Source organism: Pleurodeles waltl, chromosome 3_1 (genome assembly GCF_031143425.1).
Source record: "Pleurodeles waltl isolate 20211129_DDA chromosome 3_1, aPleWal1.hap1.20221129, whole genome shotgun sequence".
NCBI classification, from domain to species: domain Eukaryota; kingdom Metazoa; phylum Chordata; class Amphibia; order Caudata; family Salamandridae; genus Pleurodeles; species Pleurodeles waltl.
In genome coordinates this window covers 828,123,074-828,145,256 of record NC_090440.1, presented here as the reverse complement: position 1 = coordinate 828,145,256, position 22,183 = coordinate 828,123,074, and the positions used below count along the sequence as shown (strand labels likewise).

Sequence of the window (22,183 nt, the reverse complement as noted above, 5' to 3'; positions counted from 1 at the left end):
CACTGGGGGGGGAGGGAGGAGGACTGCCCCAACAACAGAACTTGGGTAAAGGACATGTGCTAATGCTAAGAACAGTTGGAACTGTATGCTGAAGAGCTCCCACAGACCTCCAGATCCAAGAATATTTGAGACCCACTCACAGTGTATCCATTGACTAAGCCAGTGCCACAGACATGAGGAGCATACCTGAGAATCACTAACGCAGACCCGTGGTTCTGTTTGCCTTGGATCCAGGAGACTGGATTGTGGCTTTGGCTCTGCTACAGGGGCTACTTGCAGTTCAAGGTTAGCGAGGAGCAATTTAAGTTAGCCTCACTCCTCTTCAGCCTCACTGGTTGCCCCTGTAGTATTTGCAGAGGTGATGACAGTGCTCATAATATACCTTCAGATGTCAGGCACACCAATCTTCCCCTGCCTCAGTGACTTGCTTTTGAAGAGTAACTACACTTCAAGATGACTGCACATCACCTGACATTGTTGGTGTTTATTTTCAACGTGCTGAAGCCACACCTGACTTCTTTACAGAGGCTGCTTGTCAAAGGATTCATCCTGGATACAGTGTGTTATTAGGCTTTCGCTCTGGATGAGCGAGTCCAGGACATTCGGATAATGATCCAAATGATTCAGCCTCTGTTCTGGGTCTGAGTGAGGGTGGCTCTGAGGCTTCTTGGCCTCCTACATGTCAGTCATGCCAGATAGCATGTACAGGCTCTGAAGGTGGATCTGAAGTGTGAATGGGCCCAGCACCAAAGAAGCCTGTTAGATTCCATCCAGGTTCCAAATGAAACAACTGAAGATCTGCAGTGGTGGCTGGTTGACAGCAGTTTTACCAGTGACAAACCACGCTCCCTACCCCACCCAGTGCTGATAGTGGTGACTGAGAGACACAAATTTCTGGGTTAGGGAGGTCGTCTGAGAGAAGTGGTGATAAGAGGACCCAAGTCTTCAGCAGATAGTCGTCTCCACATCACCCTGTTAGAATTGAGAGCCATTCTCTTCTCATTGAAAGCCTTCCTACCGTCCATTACTGGGAAGGTAGTACAGGTCCTCACAGGCAACAGAACCGCCATGTAGTATTGCAACTTACAGGGTGGTGTAGGGTCCTTTATCAGTAGGCCCTGTGCCTCTGGAACTAACTGACTCGTCAAAGCACTTCCCTGATTCTACACTACCTGTGGGATTTTTAAATGGCAGTGCGGATTCTCCCATCTCTTCCCCTCTTTTGCTGAATTTTTCCTTCCTTTTTTACTGATGTTTTTTTTTTCTTTATGCTTGGAAATGTGCACTACTGTTGTGGGTAATCAGATGTTTTGCTAACAAGGGGATTATTCTAGAATCCATGTAGGAATGTTTACGACAAGGTCTTGCTCATGTCTCAACCTTACATACCCACATCCCTTAACCAGGCTGTAATCTATTTTGCTAGTGATATTTTATATTACGAGTACAATATTGCCTTTCATGACCATCTCCTGGGTGATATATTATTCCTCTTAAGAAGTGTCCTGTTTTTTTCTTCTGCTATTGTAAGGGCAAAACTCAATAAAAATGTTTGAACTATCAAAAAAAAATAATGGCAGAACGTACAAACTCACTCGTGATGCATAGCATATCAAGAATGGCAGTAGCGCCCAGAGGTTTCTCAGGGCATTTTCCAGCAATGTAAAGCGCCCCTCTCTGTCACACCAAGAATGCACCATTTCACCACTTGTGCATGCTGGACAATGTTGTCTGTTACCAAGACATGTTCTGTCTAGAGTAGAGCACAAGATTCCTCTGTGTCTTCTGGCACTACCTTTCTCCCCAGATTTCTGTAGAAGATCTGTAACAACTGGGCCAAAGCCTTCTTAGTGGCCCCAGAATGGACCAGGAGAGTGTTGAACCTGGAACGTCTTGGCGTGAGTATCTAACCTCCCTATCAGGCTACCGCTTTGGGTGGATATTCTGTGATAGCAACAGGGCAGGGTAATACACTAGGGTTTGCACAATCCACACTTCCATGCCTGGAGACTGAGCAGTGAGAGTTGACTGTGTTCAGTCTCTGTCTCCAAGTCCTGGATGTCATTCTTGCTGCCAGGCTTGCTTAGGGAAAGTCTGTTTATGCTTGCTACAGTCTTGGTGGGGTGCCCATAATACAAACCCATTGCAGGAAAAAATATCACATGTATTATACCGTTGAAGGCCAAACTGTCAGATACATTGTTGTTTGCTTTGTCTTTGGTCCAGGAAGGACTTACAGGGTGCACTGTTGAAGGTTTTTCCTGCGCCTCGGGCCTTTTTTGCAGTTATCGTACCAATCGTTCTTACTCAAATCATCTGTTGTGATGAAATTTCTTAAACTTTTTTTCATATATTTCTTCTTAAACCTTTCATGATGCCACAGTGGGATCTTAGTGTGGTCCTTACTTTTAGCATGTGCACCACTTTTAAACTGCAGCACAGCTGCCCTCTTCGACACCTGACTCTGAAACTGTTCTCATTGTGATAACTTCAACACCTTATGTGAGTGAACGTCAGGATTTTTCAGTTCATTTCTCCCTCACCACCTTCTTTCAGGATAAACCAGTGCTGAGGGTTAGGGTGGCCTTTCTACCAAAGTTTGTGATTACCTTTTATGTTGAATAGTCAAAAGAGGAGAAGAGACTTTGTTTGGACCTAAAATGTGGGCTGAGTTTTTACACTGAATACACCAAAAACAATGGGGTACACAATCAGCTCTTTGGGGTGGTGACAGTGGTTCTCTGGAGTGAAGAAAGGCCACGCAATACAGTAAACAACTTCGTCCACCTGGATAGTCCACTGTATTAGGATCTGCTGCATGCTGGCCAAGAAGGAACCTCCTGTTGTGCTGAGGGCCCATTCCACAAGGGCTAACTCTGTGTTGGATCATAGAGTGCCTGTTCTGGATATGTGGCACGGCTCAACGTGGTCATCAGTGCACACATGCACAAAGCACTGCTGCCTTGATAGCCAGGCCTGACCGAAAGAGCATTTCAGCATTAGGTCCTGCAGGACATTTTGGTGTGAGCTATTCCATAAAGCCACCACCTGAGGATGGTATCTATTCTGAAATTGATGAATCTGTCATTAGAAGTAGCCATCAGAAGAAAAAGTTCTTACCCCTGGTAACATTGTGGGTCATGCAGTTCTGATACTCTGCCTGTGAATACTTTCACACAACCCAGCTGTAGGGAACGGTCTGGTGTGTTGGATTGCTGTAGGGGCTTGGATAGTTTGCCTCATCTCTTCTGACAGCATTTTGAAGTTGACAGTATTGTACCTCACACAATTTTCCATGTATAATATTAGTGCATAATGATTAGTTCTGAACACCTCATCAGGTTATGTAAACTGTAATCATTGCAGCATAACACAATACTGTATTATGTTTTCACAATATAGAAAGTGTACATTATAATAACTTCAGTGGTAAAGGCATAGTGCTTGGGGTGACACTTGAAGTATGTTTTATAAGGACTTAATTACTGTTCAATAATAGTGATTTAGAACTAGTTTTATGGAATACATAATAGCTTATGTGTATGTCTACTTGTCATTATTCTTAAATCTAATGCCTTCACTGGTATTGTTTTCTTTGCAACAGGGATCGTGCTCCTTTTGTTTTAACTTCGGACATGGCATATGTCATAAATGGTGGTGAAAAACCAACCAGTCGCTTCCAGTTATTTGTGGACCTTTGCTGCCAGGCTTACAATTTGATCAGGAAACACACAAACCTTTTTCTTAATCTGCTTTCCTTGGTAATGTGTATATTTTTGCCTTCGTTTTTCTCACTTGCATAGATTTATGAAAGCAGTTCAAAGAGCATATTGCAATCATTCAGAGTCCTATTTTACTGTGATACTCCTGTTTAAAATGGCATACAAATTGTAAAACATCGTTCCACAAAGTGGCAGAAACTTACTAATACGTTTTCTTTTTTCTTTGCTAACCATTTCAAAATATTTTAGATATCTTTTGGAAAAACTATTTAATTTGTCATTGATGAAAAGTTACTTTTTTCTCATGTGAAGAATATAGCCCTCATGTTGTCCATATAAACCTGAAAAAAGTACTGATTCATATGTTTCTTCTAAAGCTGTATCCATAATCCACACCAATTAGTACAGTTTATTTGTATGTCCCTAGCATAGGTTAACAGCAAATCAGAAAATAAGTTTACCTAGTGGATTATTTTTGTGCATAATACAATACCCAAAGTTAAATGATTTAACAAAATAACACTTGACATGCCCTTGATATAACACAAATTATTCTAAGGACTTGTTCACATAAAAATACTTTGATTTGCCATCTCATAATATTTGTTTGATAAAGAAAATTCCTACTTTCTTTGCACAGTACTACATGTCAGAAATTCAGCCTTTTACTATTATAATTTCTTATGTAGTTAATCATAGCATGTGACACTTGTATACCTGCTTCTTTGATAACAAGCAAAATACCTCTTTCAGCTTTCTGAATATACTTTCACAAGAATAATACTTAGCAATGGTTCCTACACTAGCTTTGGGCATGCTCTCAAGTGGTAACTTCAAAGAGATTTTAGGAGAAATACGTGGATAGGAGAAGATGTTTCTTTTAAGTAGCGTATCTGTACAAAAGGTGGAAAGGGAGATTGCTGCATAGAGAGAGACACCAGAAAGTCGTGGCTGGGAGCGGCGTGGTTGCTTCGGTGTTGACACCTTAACTAGCCATGACAATGGCACAGAGATTAGTAGGATGGAAGCCGGCTATGGCCCTGCTAGAGACGAGGCAGAACTGCTCCAGACCTACCAGATTAAGCTCCCCTCCCCGCCCCTCAAACTAGGAGATCGTCGTGGGCCGATCGCTCGAGTGCAGCGATCGGAGACAGGGGCCCGATAGGAGGAATGAGCGGCAGCCCTGGGCCCATCCACTGGTAATTGCGCAATCCAGACTGTCCATGGAGACACAACTGGGAACATTGGCTACGGAGCTTAGTCTCCTTTGCAAAGGTGGACAATGTAACCAAGGGGGAAAAGACACTAACTGAACCACAATCACAGGTAGCGAAACAACAAGTAGAACTGTTGGACCTCCGCAGCTGGTGGATGACGCTGAAGGACGCTCCTGCAGGAGCAATATCAGGATAATTGGGCTACCCAAAAGGGCAGAGGGACAGGGCCCGTGTCCTTCCTTGAATCCTGGTTCAAATCCTTTACCTCAAGCACAGACCTCATGACCTTCTACACCTTGGTGAGGGTTCACAAGGTTCTGGCCCGCTGCCCACCCCTGGGATCTCCGCCTTGCTCCATGCTTGCCAAGCTCCTACACTTTCGAGACAAGGATACCATCCTCCGGGTGGCCAAGATGGCAGCACCACTGCATTATGAGGATAAGACAGTGATGGTGTTCCCAGAGTATATGAGGCAGGTCCAACAACAGCGCACCGCCTTTCAGGCAGTCAAACGTTGCCTTCAGTAAACAGGATTCATTGCTTTTCCCAGCCCACTTAAAGATCATCGCAAACTGAGTCACTTCTTCACCAACCCGACTGAGGCAGAGGACTGGTTGGATAAACATGAAATGGCCCAATCAAATGCCCTACTGGAGATTTCCCTGAACCGTCCCACCGACGACAGTGTCGAACAGCCAGACAACAGAAGCAGAAGACCCCTCAGAGAGCAGCAACCGTCGCCCCGGACCTGTAACAAATAATCAAAGAACGAAAAGTGACGCTGACTGCGAAGGCCACCTTGGGTGCCATGAACCCCTTCTTGGACAGAGACACATGACCCCACTTCTTCTTGTCAGACGAGGACTCAATGGACTAGACCAATATGCCTCAAAACTTCCCAACAATTCCAGTTGTCACACTGCAGACACCAGATGGACTGATTTAAAGATGCTTGTCAGTCACCAGTGATACCTATTACATCTTCTCATAACTACAACTGAACTGACAACCAACAGATGGGGCGGGGTGGGCACTTGACCCTCGCCCAATCCAAGACGAGTATAACACGCACTATGCTATGTTTCCCGCTAACCAGCGGCTTGCGTATTAGTTTGCCAACAACTTACATCATAGAACTAAGCAGTACAAAATCACCAGTTGTCTGCTCAGGAACAACCCCCACCCACAAAGGCACATTTGCTCTTCTTGCGCCATCAGCACAAATACTTACAGAAACATGAGTGGCCCACAAGCAATCCCATTCCGCAGTCTTAGCCACCTGAACCCCCTACTGAGATAGCTGACACTGTTCATCTACAATTTGGGCACCAACCCCATTGCGTAGTGCTCTCCTTGTTAATTGTACCCTATGTATAACACTACCCATGCTATACCTAACCCCTCCCCCTTAAACTGGCTACGCACTGAGTACTCACCTTACCAGCGTTTGATGGCTTTATCTGCAGGTTCGGACTCGAGATCTGGGCCACACAGGCCCCCACTCTCTTTTCCCCATCATGCAACCCTTGCATGCATACAGCCACGAACATTTGTTTCCTCACGAAAACGTAAGAGGTATGCACTCAGCAAGAAAACAATATACAGTCTATTCATATGTATGCTGTGAAAACGGCAGCATAATACTCCTGCACGAGACGCACACCCCTGCAGAAGAATTGCAAATACTACACCACCGTTGACGTGGGACCATTCACGCCACCACTTAATTCACATACACCCAGGGGGCTCTGATCTGGGTGAGGCCCTCCCCTTTCAGGAAAGGGGGTTATCGTTGACAAAGAGGGGCACTTTGTACTGCTAGAGGGTAGACTGAATGGAAAACCACTATTAGTGGGCAGCATCTACACTCCAAACGTAGACCAGCATCTCTTCTGGAAACGACTATTAGGACTCATAGCACTTAAGATGCATCTCCCTGGGCTACTAAGGGGTGACTATAATAGTGTCCTAGTTACACTGCATACTTCCCAGCTGGCAAGCGATACATTTCCGTACATAGGTGAAGAACTGGTCCCTTAGGGAATTATGGCTCACACTATTCCCCATGGACAAACTCTACTGCTCGTACTCTGCACCCCATCAACTTAGTTGGTCTGGGCTGTTTTCTGAGCTCTATCACTATACTTAGTCACCATGGTAAGACACTCTGACTGTTTAGGCAGAATTGTGATGGATCACACAGCACATGTGGTGGACCTGAGATGGCTACCCCACGACCCCCACTTCCTCTTTGGTGCCTCCAGCAAGATATGCTGGACAATCCCTCCTTCCAAAATATACAGAACACCTACATACAGCAATACTTTGTAGACAACCAAAATGTTGCCGGAAGCCGCACTATAGAGTGGAATTCTTTCAGGGTTGTCACATGGGGTGTATATATTAAAGAAATGAAAGGTGTCCGCAGAACGCTGGGGCGCAAGATAGGTGAGGCCGAGACACGGCTGGCAGCCCTAGACAGACACCTTGAGGTCCGAGCAGACACTACTGCACAACGTATCCAGACTCAAGAAGCCCTCATTTCCCACAATCAACCACCACCCCGATCAGAGATCTTCTCCCGGTCTGGCAATACTCCAGGAATTCACTCAGTAGTATACACATATATACAGTGCCCTGATTACGCTTCCCCTAAGACCCCGCACTGACTTTCTATCGCTGAACGTCATCCCAAGCATCCCCCGGCCACCAAGACCGATTTAAACACCCTGGTTCATGAGGTCCGCCAGGTCATCAAGGAACTAGCCTGCAATAAATCCCCAGGCCTTGATGGAGTTCTACTCCACTTTCACGTCCAAACCGCCCCCACGCCTGGTGACAGTCTTTGAGGAGGCTCTGCAGCTGGGTACCTTGCCTGGATCCCTACTGAAGTCCCTGCTGACCTCTGTCCTTAAACTCAATCGAGACCCAGCCTTGAGGAGCTCCTATCGGCCAATAGCTGTATTAGGGGCGGACTATAAACTACTAGGTAAAGTCCTGGGAGGCCGCTTCTCTCAGATACTTGTGAACCAAAATGGCTTTGCGCTTGCCCGGAAGACATCATAAAATCTTTGCCGCTTGTTCAACGTCCAGGACACTCAGTCCCCAATGCTGTGGCGCTCATCCTGGACATGTAGAAAGCATTCAACACACTATCCTGGGATTACTTTTTCCAGGTGCTAGCCCACATGGGAATCAGGAAGCGACTCCTAGCATTTACCCACCTTTTGTACAACAAGCCCTCCCTCAGGTACGGCTGGGCCCCCTGGTCTCCAACTCATTTCCCATCCAATGGGACACCCAACAGGGCTTTCCAATATCTCCCCTACTATTTGCCCTGGCAGTGGAGCCTGTAGCCTTCCGTCTGCAAATGGAGGGTCGCCAATGCAGCATCCCATTGTCAGACCAGGTACACACAGTCTCACTATACTCTGATGACATTTTAGTGTTTCTTAAAGACACATAAATGTCCCTCACCCCACTGTACAACACAGTGGATGAATTTGCAGCTGTCTCCGGCCTCCAAATCAACTGGGCCAAATCCCAAGTTTATCCTCTGCACTCTGAGGCTCCACCCCACGATGTTATAGTAGGCCAGACACATCTTCGATGGAGCCCAGAGGCAGTCCGCTACCTGGGAAGTCCGTCTTTACCACTTTCCGACGGACCTCTCTGATGGCAACCTCCACAGGGTGCTTGTCAGCATCCGAGCGCAGATAGAATTCTGGCAGTCTGTCCCCCTTGCCCCCATAGGTAGGATAGCGCTCATTAAGATGCTTATCCTCCCAAGGCAGCTACATTTTTTTTGCAAGTCTCCCGCTTGTCCCCCGTGCCTTTTTCAGGGAGATAGATGGCCTATTGGGCTCCATGATCTGGGGCACGCAACAACTCCTAGCTGCCCTCTCAAAACTACAATTACTATCAGACCAGTGCAGACTAGGAGCCCTTTTTTTCGAAGGCTATTTCTTAGCGGCACAGCTGCAGTGGCTGGCACCCTGGCTGGCTGGCAGATACATGGGTGAGGCCACAGGCCCCCACGGTCCCCCAGACATGACTACAATTTGCAGCCTATTATTCCCCAAGCTCACCCCCCTGCTTCCCCCTGGCCCCTACAAGCGGAGATAGCGTGGACCTGTATGCTACATATCCACTGACTCTCTGGATACACGCCCAAAATCCCATTGGTGGGCCTTCCTCAGTTCCCAGGCCAGTACAGCGAATGCTATCATCTCAACTGGAGACCTATACTCAGATTCTGAATTACTCACATTTGACCAGCTCACCGTGGACAACACCTTACCACCAGGGCAATTCCTTACCTACCAACAACTGCGCGCCACTATGGGGGCCTGTGGATTTTGAGCCGCCGCCACATCCATTCATGCAGGCAATATACACTATGGGTCCCAGGCAACATCTCATAACTTGACTACAGAGCCACTATAGCCATTTTAGACACTACACTGACCCCTCTCAGAAGCTGTTGGGGGATGGACCTAGGCAGGGAACTGCGGGATAAGGAATGGGAGATAGCACTGTCACACCCCAAGAGAGTCTCCCGTAACTCTCGCCTTAAGAACGTTCAATTCCACCTGCTTCACAGGGCATACCTAACACCAGCCAGATTGAATAGGTACTACCACACAGCGCAACTCAAAGGCCTGTGCTGCCCCAAAAAGGATGATGACCTCTGCCATATGCTGTGGGCCTGCTCGACGTTTCATCACTATTGGTCCACGAACCATGAATCACTGAGGGAAGTGACAGAACTATATGACCTCCATACATGGGAGGCCTGCGCTCCTGGTATCTTCAAAAGTTAAAAAAAAACCAATGAAGTACAATCCTGCTTTGTAACATTAGCACTTCTGCTGGCTCCCTCCCCACCCTCAGTGAAGGCTTGGAGAGGTGCCTTGAACAAATGGGGGGTGTCAGAAGAGGAGGCTCTGCGTAGTGGAGAAATACATGGCCTCCGCTGCCGTCCCATGTCCAACCGCTGGCCGACGATTCTTTCCCACTTTCACAAGCATCCCGAGACTACACAATGCCACCTTGAGACAGGGTACCCCCTACAATTCACCACACTCAAATCCCCCTGTGCCCATCATTTTAACTCCTTCCTACCAGAAAACGGAGGTGTGAGGCTCACAGCTCATGTAGGCAGACCCTCTCCCCCACAGTCCCACCAACCTGAAGCCCTGATACCCCTAGAACGAATACCCATCGTCCCCATCCTCGTTACTTAGTAACTAAAGCCTAATATCTTCCCCCTCAGTGCAGTGCTCCTAAAACGCATTAAAGAGCCACACCTCCCAGTTCTTCCCAGTTAAAGCTCCTAGAAGGCATACAGCACCTTATCCCATTGATCACGCTGTCCAACCGCTGCCTTACATAAGCTCATGGACAATACACACTGCAACGATGCTGTTCCGATGCTACCCAAATACTGCTGATCACAACATATAGGCCCTCATTCCAACTCTGGCGGGCGGCGGTAGCCGCCCGCCAGGCGGGAACCGCCAATCGGCCGCCATGCGGCCAAAAGACCGCTGCCGACATTCCCGCTGGGCCGGCGGGCGCTAACCAAGTTAGCTCCGGCCGGCCCAGCGGGAATGGGGGCTGCAACACAGGAGCCGGCTCCGAATGGAGCCGGCGGTGTTGCAGCGGTGCGACGGGTGCAGTTGCACCCGTCGCGCTTTTCACTGTCTGCTAGGCAGACAGTGAAAAGCTTCATGGGGCCCTGTTAGGGGGCCCCTGCACTGCCCATGACAGTGGCATGGGCAGTGCAGGGGCCCCCAGGGGCCCCAAGACACCCCTTACCGCCAGCCTCTTCCTGGCGGTGAAAACCGGCAGAAGCAGGCTGGCGGTAAGGGGGTCAGAATCCCCAGGGCAGCTCTGCTTGCAGCGCTGCCCTGGCGGATTCGCCCAGCCGGGGCAAAAACGGCGGGAAACCGCCGGCCCCGGTTTTCTGACCGCGGCTTTACCGCGGCGGTCAGAATGGGCTTGGAAGCACCGCCAGCCTGTTGGCGGTGCTTCCGTCATTCGTGGCCCTGGCGGTCTTGGACTGCCAGGGTCAGAATGACCCCCATAGTGTTTAATCCCAGAACTGCATGACAGAAGATGTTATTTCTGGTCTTACATTGTATGTCCGATGCTTTGTTCATCTGTTTGAATAAAATAAAATGGAAAAAAGTTAATTGTTCCACATTTAGAAAAACTATGTATAAATTTGCTGAGGAATCAGTGTTACTTCAAATCACGCCTAGATTCATACTGTATAATGCTGCTATGCAAAAAGCACCAAAGCTGCATTCAGGGACTTACATGTCTAACAATGCGAAGCGAAGGTGTTTGGGTGTATTACTGAAAAACATGTTTGGTGAAACCCACATGATGCATATCATTAGAAAAGTCTCTTGTCAACCAGGACGCGGTAGTAGTGTGGTTGTTTGGGCCTGGTCTGGAACCACAGGACCTGAATGCCTTATAATCATTGATTTCACTGTGAATTAATTTCAGTATCACTAGATACTAGAGAATAAATTTGAGACCATCTGCCAACAGCTAAAACATACCTGAACTTGGATCATACAACAAGACAGTGATTCAAAACGCATCAATACATTTACAACTCAGTGGCCTAAAAACAAAAGAATCAAGATTTTGTAATGGCTGAGCTAAGTTGAGACATCAAACCCACTGAAATTCTGTAGCAGTACCTAAAGAGTCTGTGTGCAACGGAATGACTTTCAACATCACTATCTTAAACAGTTTTTAAGTTGGCCAGAATTCCCGACAGTCGAAGTGACTGAATAAACTCACAGCAAGTTCCTTCTTTACATTATTGCCTCTAAAGTGGGTTCCAAGCATTAATGAATCACATGGTTCACTTTTTCGTACAAGTCTGATGTTTGACAAACGCAGTGAAATTCATCCCTTAGGTGACAGTCACCTTCATTTAAACATTTGTATAATAGATACTGCTAGAAGAGACCCTATATTGGCCTTGCTATATTGGCAAAGGCATTAACTAGATTACAGGCAATAATGGGGTGCAGCTGCCTTCCTAAAGTAGTGGGTATGATCAGGAAACCGAAGGGACTTCTTCAAGGTGTCTTTTAACTTTAATTCTCACGTGGCTTGTTCTTTCCAGGGATTCTTGGTTTTTGTATCAGGAGGAGGTGCCATTGACTCATACCTGCAACTTACCAGTGACCCTGTGAAGGGTCAACCTACACACTTACAGCTTAACCTTTAGTACCTCATTCAAATCTAAGAACTGGCTAATGTCTGTTTCATAACTCTTGTATCCAACTATTTACTTGTTCCAGTCCTGTCAGTTGCAGATGGCATGGTAAAGGGTGATGATACTGGGTTAGACATTGCATCAAATACTCCTAGTGTTTTCCTGGACTTGAGTTTCCTTATTAGTCGCCACTTGTGTGGTTTACCCCCTCACACAGATGCCATTCAAAAACTCCACAACCAAGCTGGTTGGTATATTTGTGTGTGTGTGTGGTTTTGTATCTCTGTCTCATGGGCACTGAAAAAAGCTGTAAACAATATATTGAAATGCTGCCTATGCTTGATTCAGTCACCCATCCAAGGATCTATTATTTCTTAATACCAAGCTGCAATGGCCAAACCATGATACCAGTTGCATTCCAAAGACAGTATTCCTATTTGTTATGTAGAATGTTCAAATCAACTCTTCATATCACAATAAGTATAAGAGTTTTCTCTAGAAAATCGTTATTGTGGAGGGTGTTTCAGGGTACACTTCAGAATAATACATTTCACAAATTGCCCCAGTTAATGAAGCTATTCAACCAACTACCCAAGCATGTCTCATGTCCTCGCTAATTGTCTGTTTGCCAGTCTGCTTAATGAGGCAAATAATCCCAAGCATCACAGACTGTTATGTAGCTCTATCAAACATGGCCCATTTCTACAAGCAGTCACAGCTGCATTTCAGGTCAACTCAACATGAAATGCTGCTCCATGTGGTCTTGCCTGCTGTCGTCCTCTTGGGTCTCCTACCTTTGGCATCCCGGTCCTCTACATGTGGACCTGTGGTCTGTCCTTGTGTCTTCCTCTTGGGTCTCCTAACTTTGTCATCCTGGTCCACCACATGTGGGCCTGTATACCAAGCGTGGATTTTGGCTGTACATGGTTAACATTTGCTGGACAGGTTTGTCTAACATGGACTGCAACCTTTAATGGTGTAGGTCCATGGTTGACAGACCAATCTTTCTTACCTAGGCTAAGGTCCTTATTGACTAGGGTCCCTCATATGTAAGACCAGTCCATAAGACTTTGGCCACATGCAAGTACACCTAATGTTTAAAGGTCTGTTCTATAAAGAACAAATTCAGCCCAGAGAAGCAGTTTTTTGTGTGCGTTCCAACCACTTAACACAGAGCAGACACTGTCCTTGGTTGGCTTACTGGAAAAGAGCAGATTTATTTCAGAGCATGGCCTTCAATCACAAGAAGCCACATTGCTTATTTAGAGATTGTTCCACCAAAGATGGACTCTAGCCATGTAATGCAGAGATTAAGTGTTGCTTCAAGATGCTGGGGTCAAGGTTTGCACTCTGTCTGACAAACCTGGATTTTTTCTGTAAGAAGACAGTACCTACATTTGGAGGACAGATCCACCAGATGTAAACTGCAGCCACTAATCACAATTGCCAGATTGATCAACCTAAGGTAGACCATGGTCACAAATGCCTGGAGTGTCTATGTATTATATTTGTCCTGCAAACACAAATTAAAGGTGCAAAGGATTGAAGTTGACCTTTCCTGGACAGTACTTCCAAAAAGAAATTGAAACTGATAAAGGTACATGGAGAGGAGGAGGATCTACATAAAAGTACGACTTCTATATTGCCTCTTGCTTCTACGAGCAAGTTTATTCTCTCAGGTGAAATGTCCCTTGTTGTTAGAAATAAGTGTGTTTAAGTGTGCTACCCAGATGTTGCTCTAAGTGTCTAGATGAAGTTGGTTTGTATGAGCAAGTAGAGTTTTAAAACGTTGCTTAAAACTGCTGTGGTAAGTTCCCTGTGTCTGCTGAATGATACATGTGTAGTGTCTGTAATGGAAATATGGCAGTGGTTAGTAGCAATTATGGTTCAGGAAGGCCTTCTACAAGTCAACCACAAAAATGGCTTCAAGTAATAGTTTATAGTAGTTCATAATGTTTTTAGACTACAAAGGAAGTCTGTTGTGTCTTGGAGGACAGTAGGTCTAAAGTGGTTTTCATTGAGTCCAGGGGCATTTTTTTGTAACTGCTTATTCCTCAGTTGAATTTTCAGAAGTCAAATTCTTCAGTATCTTCAGTATATCCTGGAGGTTGGTAGGAATTGTTGTAGGCCATTCTCCCTTGAAGAGTCTTTGGCTGTTGTCTTCTGGATGATTGCAGGGGTTGTGATCTGTTAATGGAGACCGGAGCATAGTTTGTGTCTAATGGCTGCAGAGATTTTGAAAGAACCAAGGCACAATCGATGATCTTGTTACTGGAGTTACAAGGTTTCCAGTATTTGATCATATGATTGCTCCCTGATAATTATTTCACTCCCATTTCCATTATTATAGCATGCTCTATTTATCTTCCTGAAAATCATACATAATCCAAAAATGTAGATCAAAATCGACACTGATAAATGCAGTTTATTGTGCAATATATTGTATTGTTTTATGATTTAATTGTAGAGTTGTGAATGATTTGAGGGTGTAATATTTACAAAGCCAATCTTGAGGTATGTCTTGGAGGCATTGTTTTGGTCTGAAGCTGTGATTGGATGCCTCTTCTTTGCTCTGTAATTGTGCTTGAGCTTATTTGTGTCTAAGTTGGTACTTGCTTGCTAGTCTGTAAATATTCAAACATCTAAAAAAGAGAATTCCATTAAATTAATTTAAAACATGAGTGTCTTGTGCTCTGAGCTATTTTCTCAGAGGATACTGGTGACCATCATCACCATAAGCTTGGATGCCTCTATGCTGCAGGCTAGAACAAATGTTCTGAGGAGTAAGAACTCCTGAAATGGAGTAGTCATCTATAAGTACCTGTTAGTGTTAGTAGTAACACAAGAATGCATGTTATCTTGCAGGTTTGGGAATACACACACCAATATCTTTCTGGCAGGGTTTGTGGTTCTTGTACTGGCTGATTTTATTCAGAAAGTGCAGATGCATATACAAATGTATTAGTGTGACAGGCTGAGTTAATCTTCAGGTTCACATTAATGTATTACTCTGTTGTTCTGGTCTTCCTCATTCCCAACCTGCTGGTAATTAGTGCACTACAAATAGGATCAGAAGAGGCAATTTCAATTGACTGTACATGGTGTCATTTTTGTCATTATTCTGCAGTGGAAGACAACTTGCACATTAGATGAACCCACTACTCCTGTGTAGGAAGTTGGCTCTGTATATACTATTTCAAAGTAAGAGATAGTGTGCACAGAGTCCAAGGGTTCCCCTTAGAGGTAAGATAGTGGCATGTGTTGCACACACACAGGCAATAAATGAGGAACACACACTCAAAGACTTAACTCCAGGCCAATAGGTTTTTATATAGAAAAATATATTTTCTTTATTTTTAGAACGACAAGTTCAAGATTTGAAATAAATACATAAAATGCAAGGTACTCCACATAGGTAAGTTAGGAACTTTGAATTAGTGCAATAGCATACACAGTTTTAATAAAAATGACAGTAAGCTATTTTAAAAGTGGACACAGTGCAAAAATCAACAGTTCGTGGGGGAGGTAAGTAATGGTTGGTTTGTCAGGTAAGTAAGACACTTACAAGTCTAAGTTCCTGGGCATAGGCAGCCCACCGTTGGTGTTTCAAGGCAACCCAAAGTTACCACATCAGCAGCACATGGTCGGTCAGGTGCAGAGGTCAAAGAGGTGCCCAAAACACATAGGCGCCTATGAAGAACATGGGTGCTCCGGTTCCAGTCTGCCAGCAGGTAAGTACCTGCGTCCTCGGAGGACAGACCAGGCGGGTTTTGTGGAGCACTGGGGGGGGAAGGGGGGGGGGACACAAATGGGCACACAAAACACACCCTCAACGGCACAGGGGCGGCCCGGTGCAGTGTGCAAATAAGGCATTAGGTTTTGTATTAGAAACAATGGAGAGACCCGGGGGTCACTCTAGCGGTGCAGGCAGGGCACAGGGGGGCTTCTCGTGCCAGCCACCAACTGGGCTAGGTAGAGGGTCGCCTGATGGTCACTCCTGCACTGAGGTTCGGTTCCTTGAGGTCCTGGGGGCTGCGGGAGCAGTACTTGGTCCAGGCGTCGCGTTCCTTGTTAGAGGCAGTCGCGGTCAGGGGGAGCCTCTGGATTCTCTCTGCATGCGTTGCTGTGGAGGTCCAAGGGGGTCGTCTCGGGTTACTCACGAGGTCGCAGTCACCTGGGAGTCCTCCCTGTAGTGTAGGTTCTCTGAAGCTCGAGCCGGGGGCTTCGGGTGCAGAGGGTGAAGTCTCACGCTTCCGGCAGGAAGAGTGAGTTCTTGGAAAGTTGTTAGAAAGTTGCAATTTTGCTGTAGGTGAACAGTGCCGCTGTTTCCGGGAGTTTCTTGGTCCTTTCGGTTTCAGGACAGTCCTCTGAAGCTTCAGAGGTCGCTGGTCCCTGTCGGATGCGTAGCTGTTGCAGTTTTCTTCGAGTCAGGAGACAGGCCGGTAGGGCTGGGGCCAAAGCAGTTGTCGTCTCCGTCGACTATGCAGGACTTTCAGGTCAGCAGCCCTTCTTCTTGTTTCAGGTTGCAGGAATCTGATTTCCTGGTGTAGGAAGTTGGCTCTGTATGTACTATTTCAAAGTAAGAAATAGCATGCACAGAGACCAAGGGTTCCCCTTAGAGGTAAGATAGTGGCAAAAAGAGATCATTCTAATGCTCTATTTTGTGGTAGTGTGGTCGAGCAGTAGGCTTATCAGAGGGTAGTGTTAAGCATTTGTTGTACACACACAGGCAATAAATGAGGAACACACACTCAGACAATTCCAGCCCAATAGGTTTTTGTATAGAAAAATATATTTTCTTAGTTTATTTTAAGAACCACAGGTTCAAGATTTACAATCAATACTTCAAACGAAAGGTACTTCACTTAGGTATCTTAGGAACTTTGAATCAGCAAAATAGCATGTACAGTTTTCACAAAAATGGCAATAAGCTATTTTACAACTAGACACAGTGCAATTTTCAACAGTTCCTGGGGGAGGTAAGTGTTTGTTAGTTTTGCAGGTAAGTAAACCACCTACAGGGTTCAAAGTTGGCTCCAAGGTAGCCCACCGTTGGGGGTTCAGGGCAACCCCACAAGCAGCTCAGGGTCGGTCAGGTGCAGAGGTCAAAGTGGTGCCCAAAACGCGTAGGCTTCAATGGAGAAGGGGGTGCCCCGGTTCCAGTTTGCCAGCAGGTAAGTACCCGTGTCTTCAGAGGGCAGACCAGGGAGGTTTTGTAGGGCACCGGGGGGACACAAGTCAGCACAAAAAGTACACCCTCAGCAGCACGGGGCGGCCGGGTGCAGAGTGCAAACAGGCATCTGGTTTGCAATAGGTTTCAATGGGAGACCCAGGGGTCTCTTCAGCAAAGCAGGCAGGCAAGGGGGGGGGGTGGGCGGCTCTGGGTAGCCACCACCTGGGCAAGGGAGAGGGCCACCTGGGGGTCGCTTCTGCACTGGAGGTCGGATCCTTCAGGTCCTGGGGGCTGCGGGTGCAGTGTCTTTACCAGGCGTCGGGTTCTTAGAAGCAGGCAGTCGCGGTCAGGGGGAGCCTCTGGATTCCCTTTGCAGGCGTCGCTGGGGGGGCTCAGGGGGGTAAACTCTGGCAACTCAAAGGGTCGCAGTCGCCGGGGAGTCCTCCCTGTAGTGTTGTTTCTCCGCAGGTCGAGCCGGGGGCTTCGGGTGCAGAATCTCACGCTTCCGGCGGGAAACGTGTGGTCTTTAAAAGTTGCTTTTTTGTTGCAAAGATGTTTCTTCTTTGGAGCAGAACCGCTGTCCTCAGGAGTTCTTGGTCCTTTTAGATGCAGGGTAGTCCTCTGAGGCTTCAGAGGTCGCTGGACCCTGTGGAACGCGTCGCTGTTGCAGTTTTTCTTGAAGTGGGGAGACAGGCTGGTAGAGCTGGGGCCAAAGCAGTTGGTGTCTCCGTCTTCTCTGCAGGGCTTTCAGGTCAGCAGTCCTTCTTAGTCTTAGGTTGCAGGAATCTATCTTGCTAGGTTCTGGGAGCCCCTAAATACTCAATTTAGTAGTGTGTTTAGGTCTGGGGGGGTTAGTAGCCAATTGCTACTAGCCCTGAGGGTGGCTTCACCCTCTTTGTGCCTCCTCCCTGAGGGGAGGGGGGCACATCCCTAATCCTATTGGGGGAATCCTCCATCTGCAAGATGGAGGATTTCTTAAAGTCAGAGTCACCTCAGCTCGGGACACCTTAGGGGCCGTCCTGACTGGCCAGTGACTCCTCCTTGTTTTTCTCATTATCTCCTCCGGCCTTGCCGCCAAAAAGTGGGGCCGTGGCCGGAGGGGGCGGGCATCTCCACTAGCTGGGGTGCTGTAACAAAGGGGGTGAGCCTTTGAGGCTCACCGCCAGGTGTTACAGTTCCTGCAGGGGGAGGTGAGAAGCACCTCCACCCAGGACAGGCTTTGTTACTAGCCACAGAGTGACAAAGGCACTCTCCCCATGTGGCCAGCAACATGTCTGGTGTGTGGCAGGCTGGTAAAACTAGTCAGCCCACACTGGAAGTCGGGTATGTTTTCAGGGGGCATCTCTAAGATGCCCTCTGGGGTGTATTTCACAATAAAATGTACACTGGCATCAGTGTGCATTTATTGTGCTGAGAAGTTTGATACCAAACTTCCCAGTTTTCAGTGTAGCTATTATGGTGCAGGGGAGTTCGTGTATGACAGACTCCCAGACCATATACTCTTATGGCTACCCTGCACTTACAATGTCTAAGGTTTTGCTTAGACACTGTAGGGGCATAGTGCTCATGCACCTATGCCCTCACCTATGGTATAGTGCACCCTGCCTTAGGGCTGTAAGGCCTGCTAGAGGGGTGACTTACCTATGCCATAGGCGGTGTGAGGTTGGCGTGGCACCCTGAAGGGAGTGCCATGTCGACTTAGTAATTTTCTCCCCACCAGCACACACAAGCTGGCAAGCAGTGTGTCTGTGCTGAGTGAGGGGTCTCCAGGGTGGCATAAGACATGCTGCAGCCCTTAGAGACCTTCCCTGGCATCAGGGCCCTTGGGACCAGGGGTACCAGTTACAAGGGACTTACCTGGATGCCAGGGTGTGCCAATTGTGGAAACAAAGGTACATGTTAGGGAAAGAATACTGGTGCTGGGGCCTGGTAGCAGGCATCCGCACACTTTCAATTCATAACTTGGCATCAGCAAAGGCAAAAAGTCAGGGGGTAACCATGCCAAGGAGGCATTTCCTTACACCTGGGTTCTGGGGTGCCCCTAAATACTGAATTTAGGGGTGTGTTTAGGTCAGGAGGGCAATACCCTGGTATTCAGGGGGCATCTCTAAGATGCCCTATGGGTGCATTTTACAATAGATTCCACACTGGCATCCGTGTGCATTTATTGTGCTGAGAAGTTTGATACCAAACTTCCCAGATTTCAGTGTGGTCATTCTGGAACTGTGGAGTTTGTATTTGACAAACTCCCAGACCATATACTCTGTATTGCTACCCTTCACTTACAATGTCTAAGGTTTTGCTTAGACACTGTAGGGGCATAGTGCTCATCCACATATTCCCCCACCTGTGGTATAGTGCACCCTGCCTTAGGGCTGTATGGCCTGCTAGAGGGGTGACTTACCTATGCCACAGGCAGTGTGAGGTTGGCATGGCACTCTGAGGGGAGTGCCATGTCGACTTAGCCATTTTCTCCCCACCAGGACACGCAAGCTGTGAGGCAGTGTGCATGTGCTGAGTGAGGGGGTCCTCAGGGTGGCATAAGACATGCTGCAGCCCTTAGAGACCTTCCCTGGCATCAGGGCCCTTAGTACCAGGGGTACCATTTACAAGAGACTTAACAGGGTGCCAGGGCTATGCCAATTGTGGAAGCAAAGGTACAGTTTAGGGAAAGAACACTGGTGCTGGGGCCTGGTTAGCAGGGTCCCAGCACACTTTCAATCATAACTGGCATCAGAAAAAGGTAAAAAGTCAGGGAGTAACCATTCCAAGGAGGCATTTCTTTACAGTTGTGCAGAGTAACGACTGTAAACATCAGTAATACTTTATCCTCTTTACCAATAATATTGAATATGTACTTTGCCACTTCACCAATGGTGTCTGAAGAGGAGATATTTTGGCCAGTTCAAGAGAGAGTACACATTCTTAAAAAGAAATGCTGTCTTCATTTGTTCTTGACATTCTAGCCTGGCAACTCAAACATGGTTAGAAACTCTACACCCCCTATTTCTAAGTGGAATCACCAGGAAGGTAAGTTCTCTGGTTTTTTTTTTTAACCACAAATAAATCAATACATGTAATAAAATGAAAAGAATTTGAAGTATTTGTTAAATCTTCATTGAAGTAAATACACATTTTACTTGCTTACTAATTTATGTTTTCGGTAGTGACACATTGTATTTTGTTCGTCAATGTTTATTGTTATACAGATGATGTCATCTGGTTTACCTGAGCTTACTGGAATTCAGGACTTGAAGTATGTCCAAGATGCTCTCCAACCACAAACTTCAGATGTTGAAGCTACCATATTTTTCACAAGGTAAAAATTTAAATGTGATATGTTTAATTATCACAATTGTTAATTCTGTCCAGTCTTATTGATTGCTGCATTTACTTAATTTAGATAACTCTTTTGATTACTTCTGTTTTCAAATTCCTCATCTTTATGAAAAATGTATAGGTGTTTGAATTGATTTAAAAAATAACTAAAATGTTAATGGTTTGGTCCCAAATAACACTCTCTCAATCACCCCTGTCATCACCCGCAAACTAGTTCTCAACCTTGCAGCAACCTTGTGACTCTAAATATATGTTATTAAGGAAAGAGATTGTGAGGAGAGGCCCCTTTTTGATATGGTTAGCCCCCCACCTTTTGCCTGATGTATGATGTAGCCTACAAATTGTAGTGCCCAGGGCCCCTACTAATCAGGTTTCCTGGGGCAGAGCTCTTTCTCTAAAACTGTTGTGATGCCATGGCACAATTGGAGATCCCTTTAGCTACCTCTGTAAGTCCCTAGTAAATGGTACTTGGGTACCCAGGGCATGGGGTACTAAGGGTAGGCCCCTGAGGGCAGCAGCACTGATTGTGCCACTCTCTAGCGCCATGCATCTAGATACACCCAGCACAGCCATTGCAGGCTGAGTGTCTTGGTGCAATCCTAAAAGGCAAACACGACATGGCACCCTGCCTGTGTGCCCTGTCCAGGACACACTGCATATAGATAAGTCATTCCTCTGGCAGGCCTTCCAGCCCTAAGGCAGGGTGCACTATACTGTATGTGAGGGTATAGCTGCATGAGCAAAAGGCCCCTACTGTGTCCTAGTCAAATCTGGGACATAGTGAGCGAACAGAGCAGCTATTTTAAATGCATGTGCGGGACACTGGTCAGTACGAGCTTCACAGCAACATGATGGCCACTCTGAACCCTTGGTTGCTTGGTATCAAACAACTCAAAATGATAAATCCAAACTGGTGGTAGTATTGGATTTATTACTAAATGAACCCAGGAGCCACTTCAGAGGTGCCCCCTGCAAAAGCTAACTCCCCTGGCATGGTTGCTAACTGATTCTAACCAACCCGCCACCTCAAGACAATCTACAACCTTGGGGTGAGAGATTCTTCTCTCTGGTTGCAAGCAAAGCCCTTCCTGGGTGGAGGTGCTAACACCTCCTCCCAAGGGCATGTGCACTGTCCTGGTAGCGACCTTCAAAGGGCCTACTTCCTTTGTAACACAACCCCTAGGCCTGCTGCTAGCAGCAGATGACCGCCCCTGTTGCAAACCCCCAATTTTGGCGGTAACAATGATGGCAACCCACACCAAGGACAGGAGGAGTGGCCCCATCCGACATGCACCACCCCTAAGGTGTTGCGTGTGAGGTGGACCCTCCATTTCATTTTCCTCCATCTTGAATGGAAGAAAAATAGTCAATCACGTGCAGAGAAGTGACCTCTGCTCACCGGAAGTGGTCATTTAGTGGGTGTAGCCACCCTAAGGTAGGTGACCCAGTGGTCAGTACCAGGGTCCCCCTAAAATGTCTACTAAAT

At 46.7% G+C, this 22,183-nt stretch overlaps 1 protein-coding gene across 1 annotated transcript in view; it reads left to right on the top strand.

Annotated features, from left to right (window-relative positions):
• The window catches only part of PIK3C2A (phosphatidylinositol-4-phosphate 3-kinase catalytic subunit type 2 alpha), an 852,450-nt gene that overhangs the window by 676,266 nt on the left and 154,001 nt on the right, over positions 1-22,183 (top strand). Inside the window, 2 exon segments of the mRNA XM_069223730.1 lie at positions 3,605-3,761; positions 20,568-20,677. Of these exon segments, the coding sequence (XP_069079831.1) occupies positions 3,605-3,761; positions 20,568-20,677 (267 nt within the window).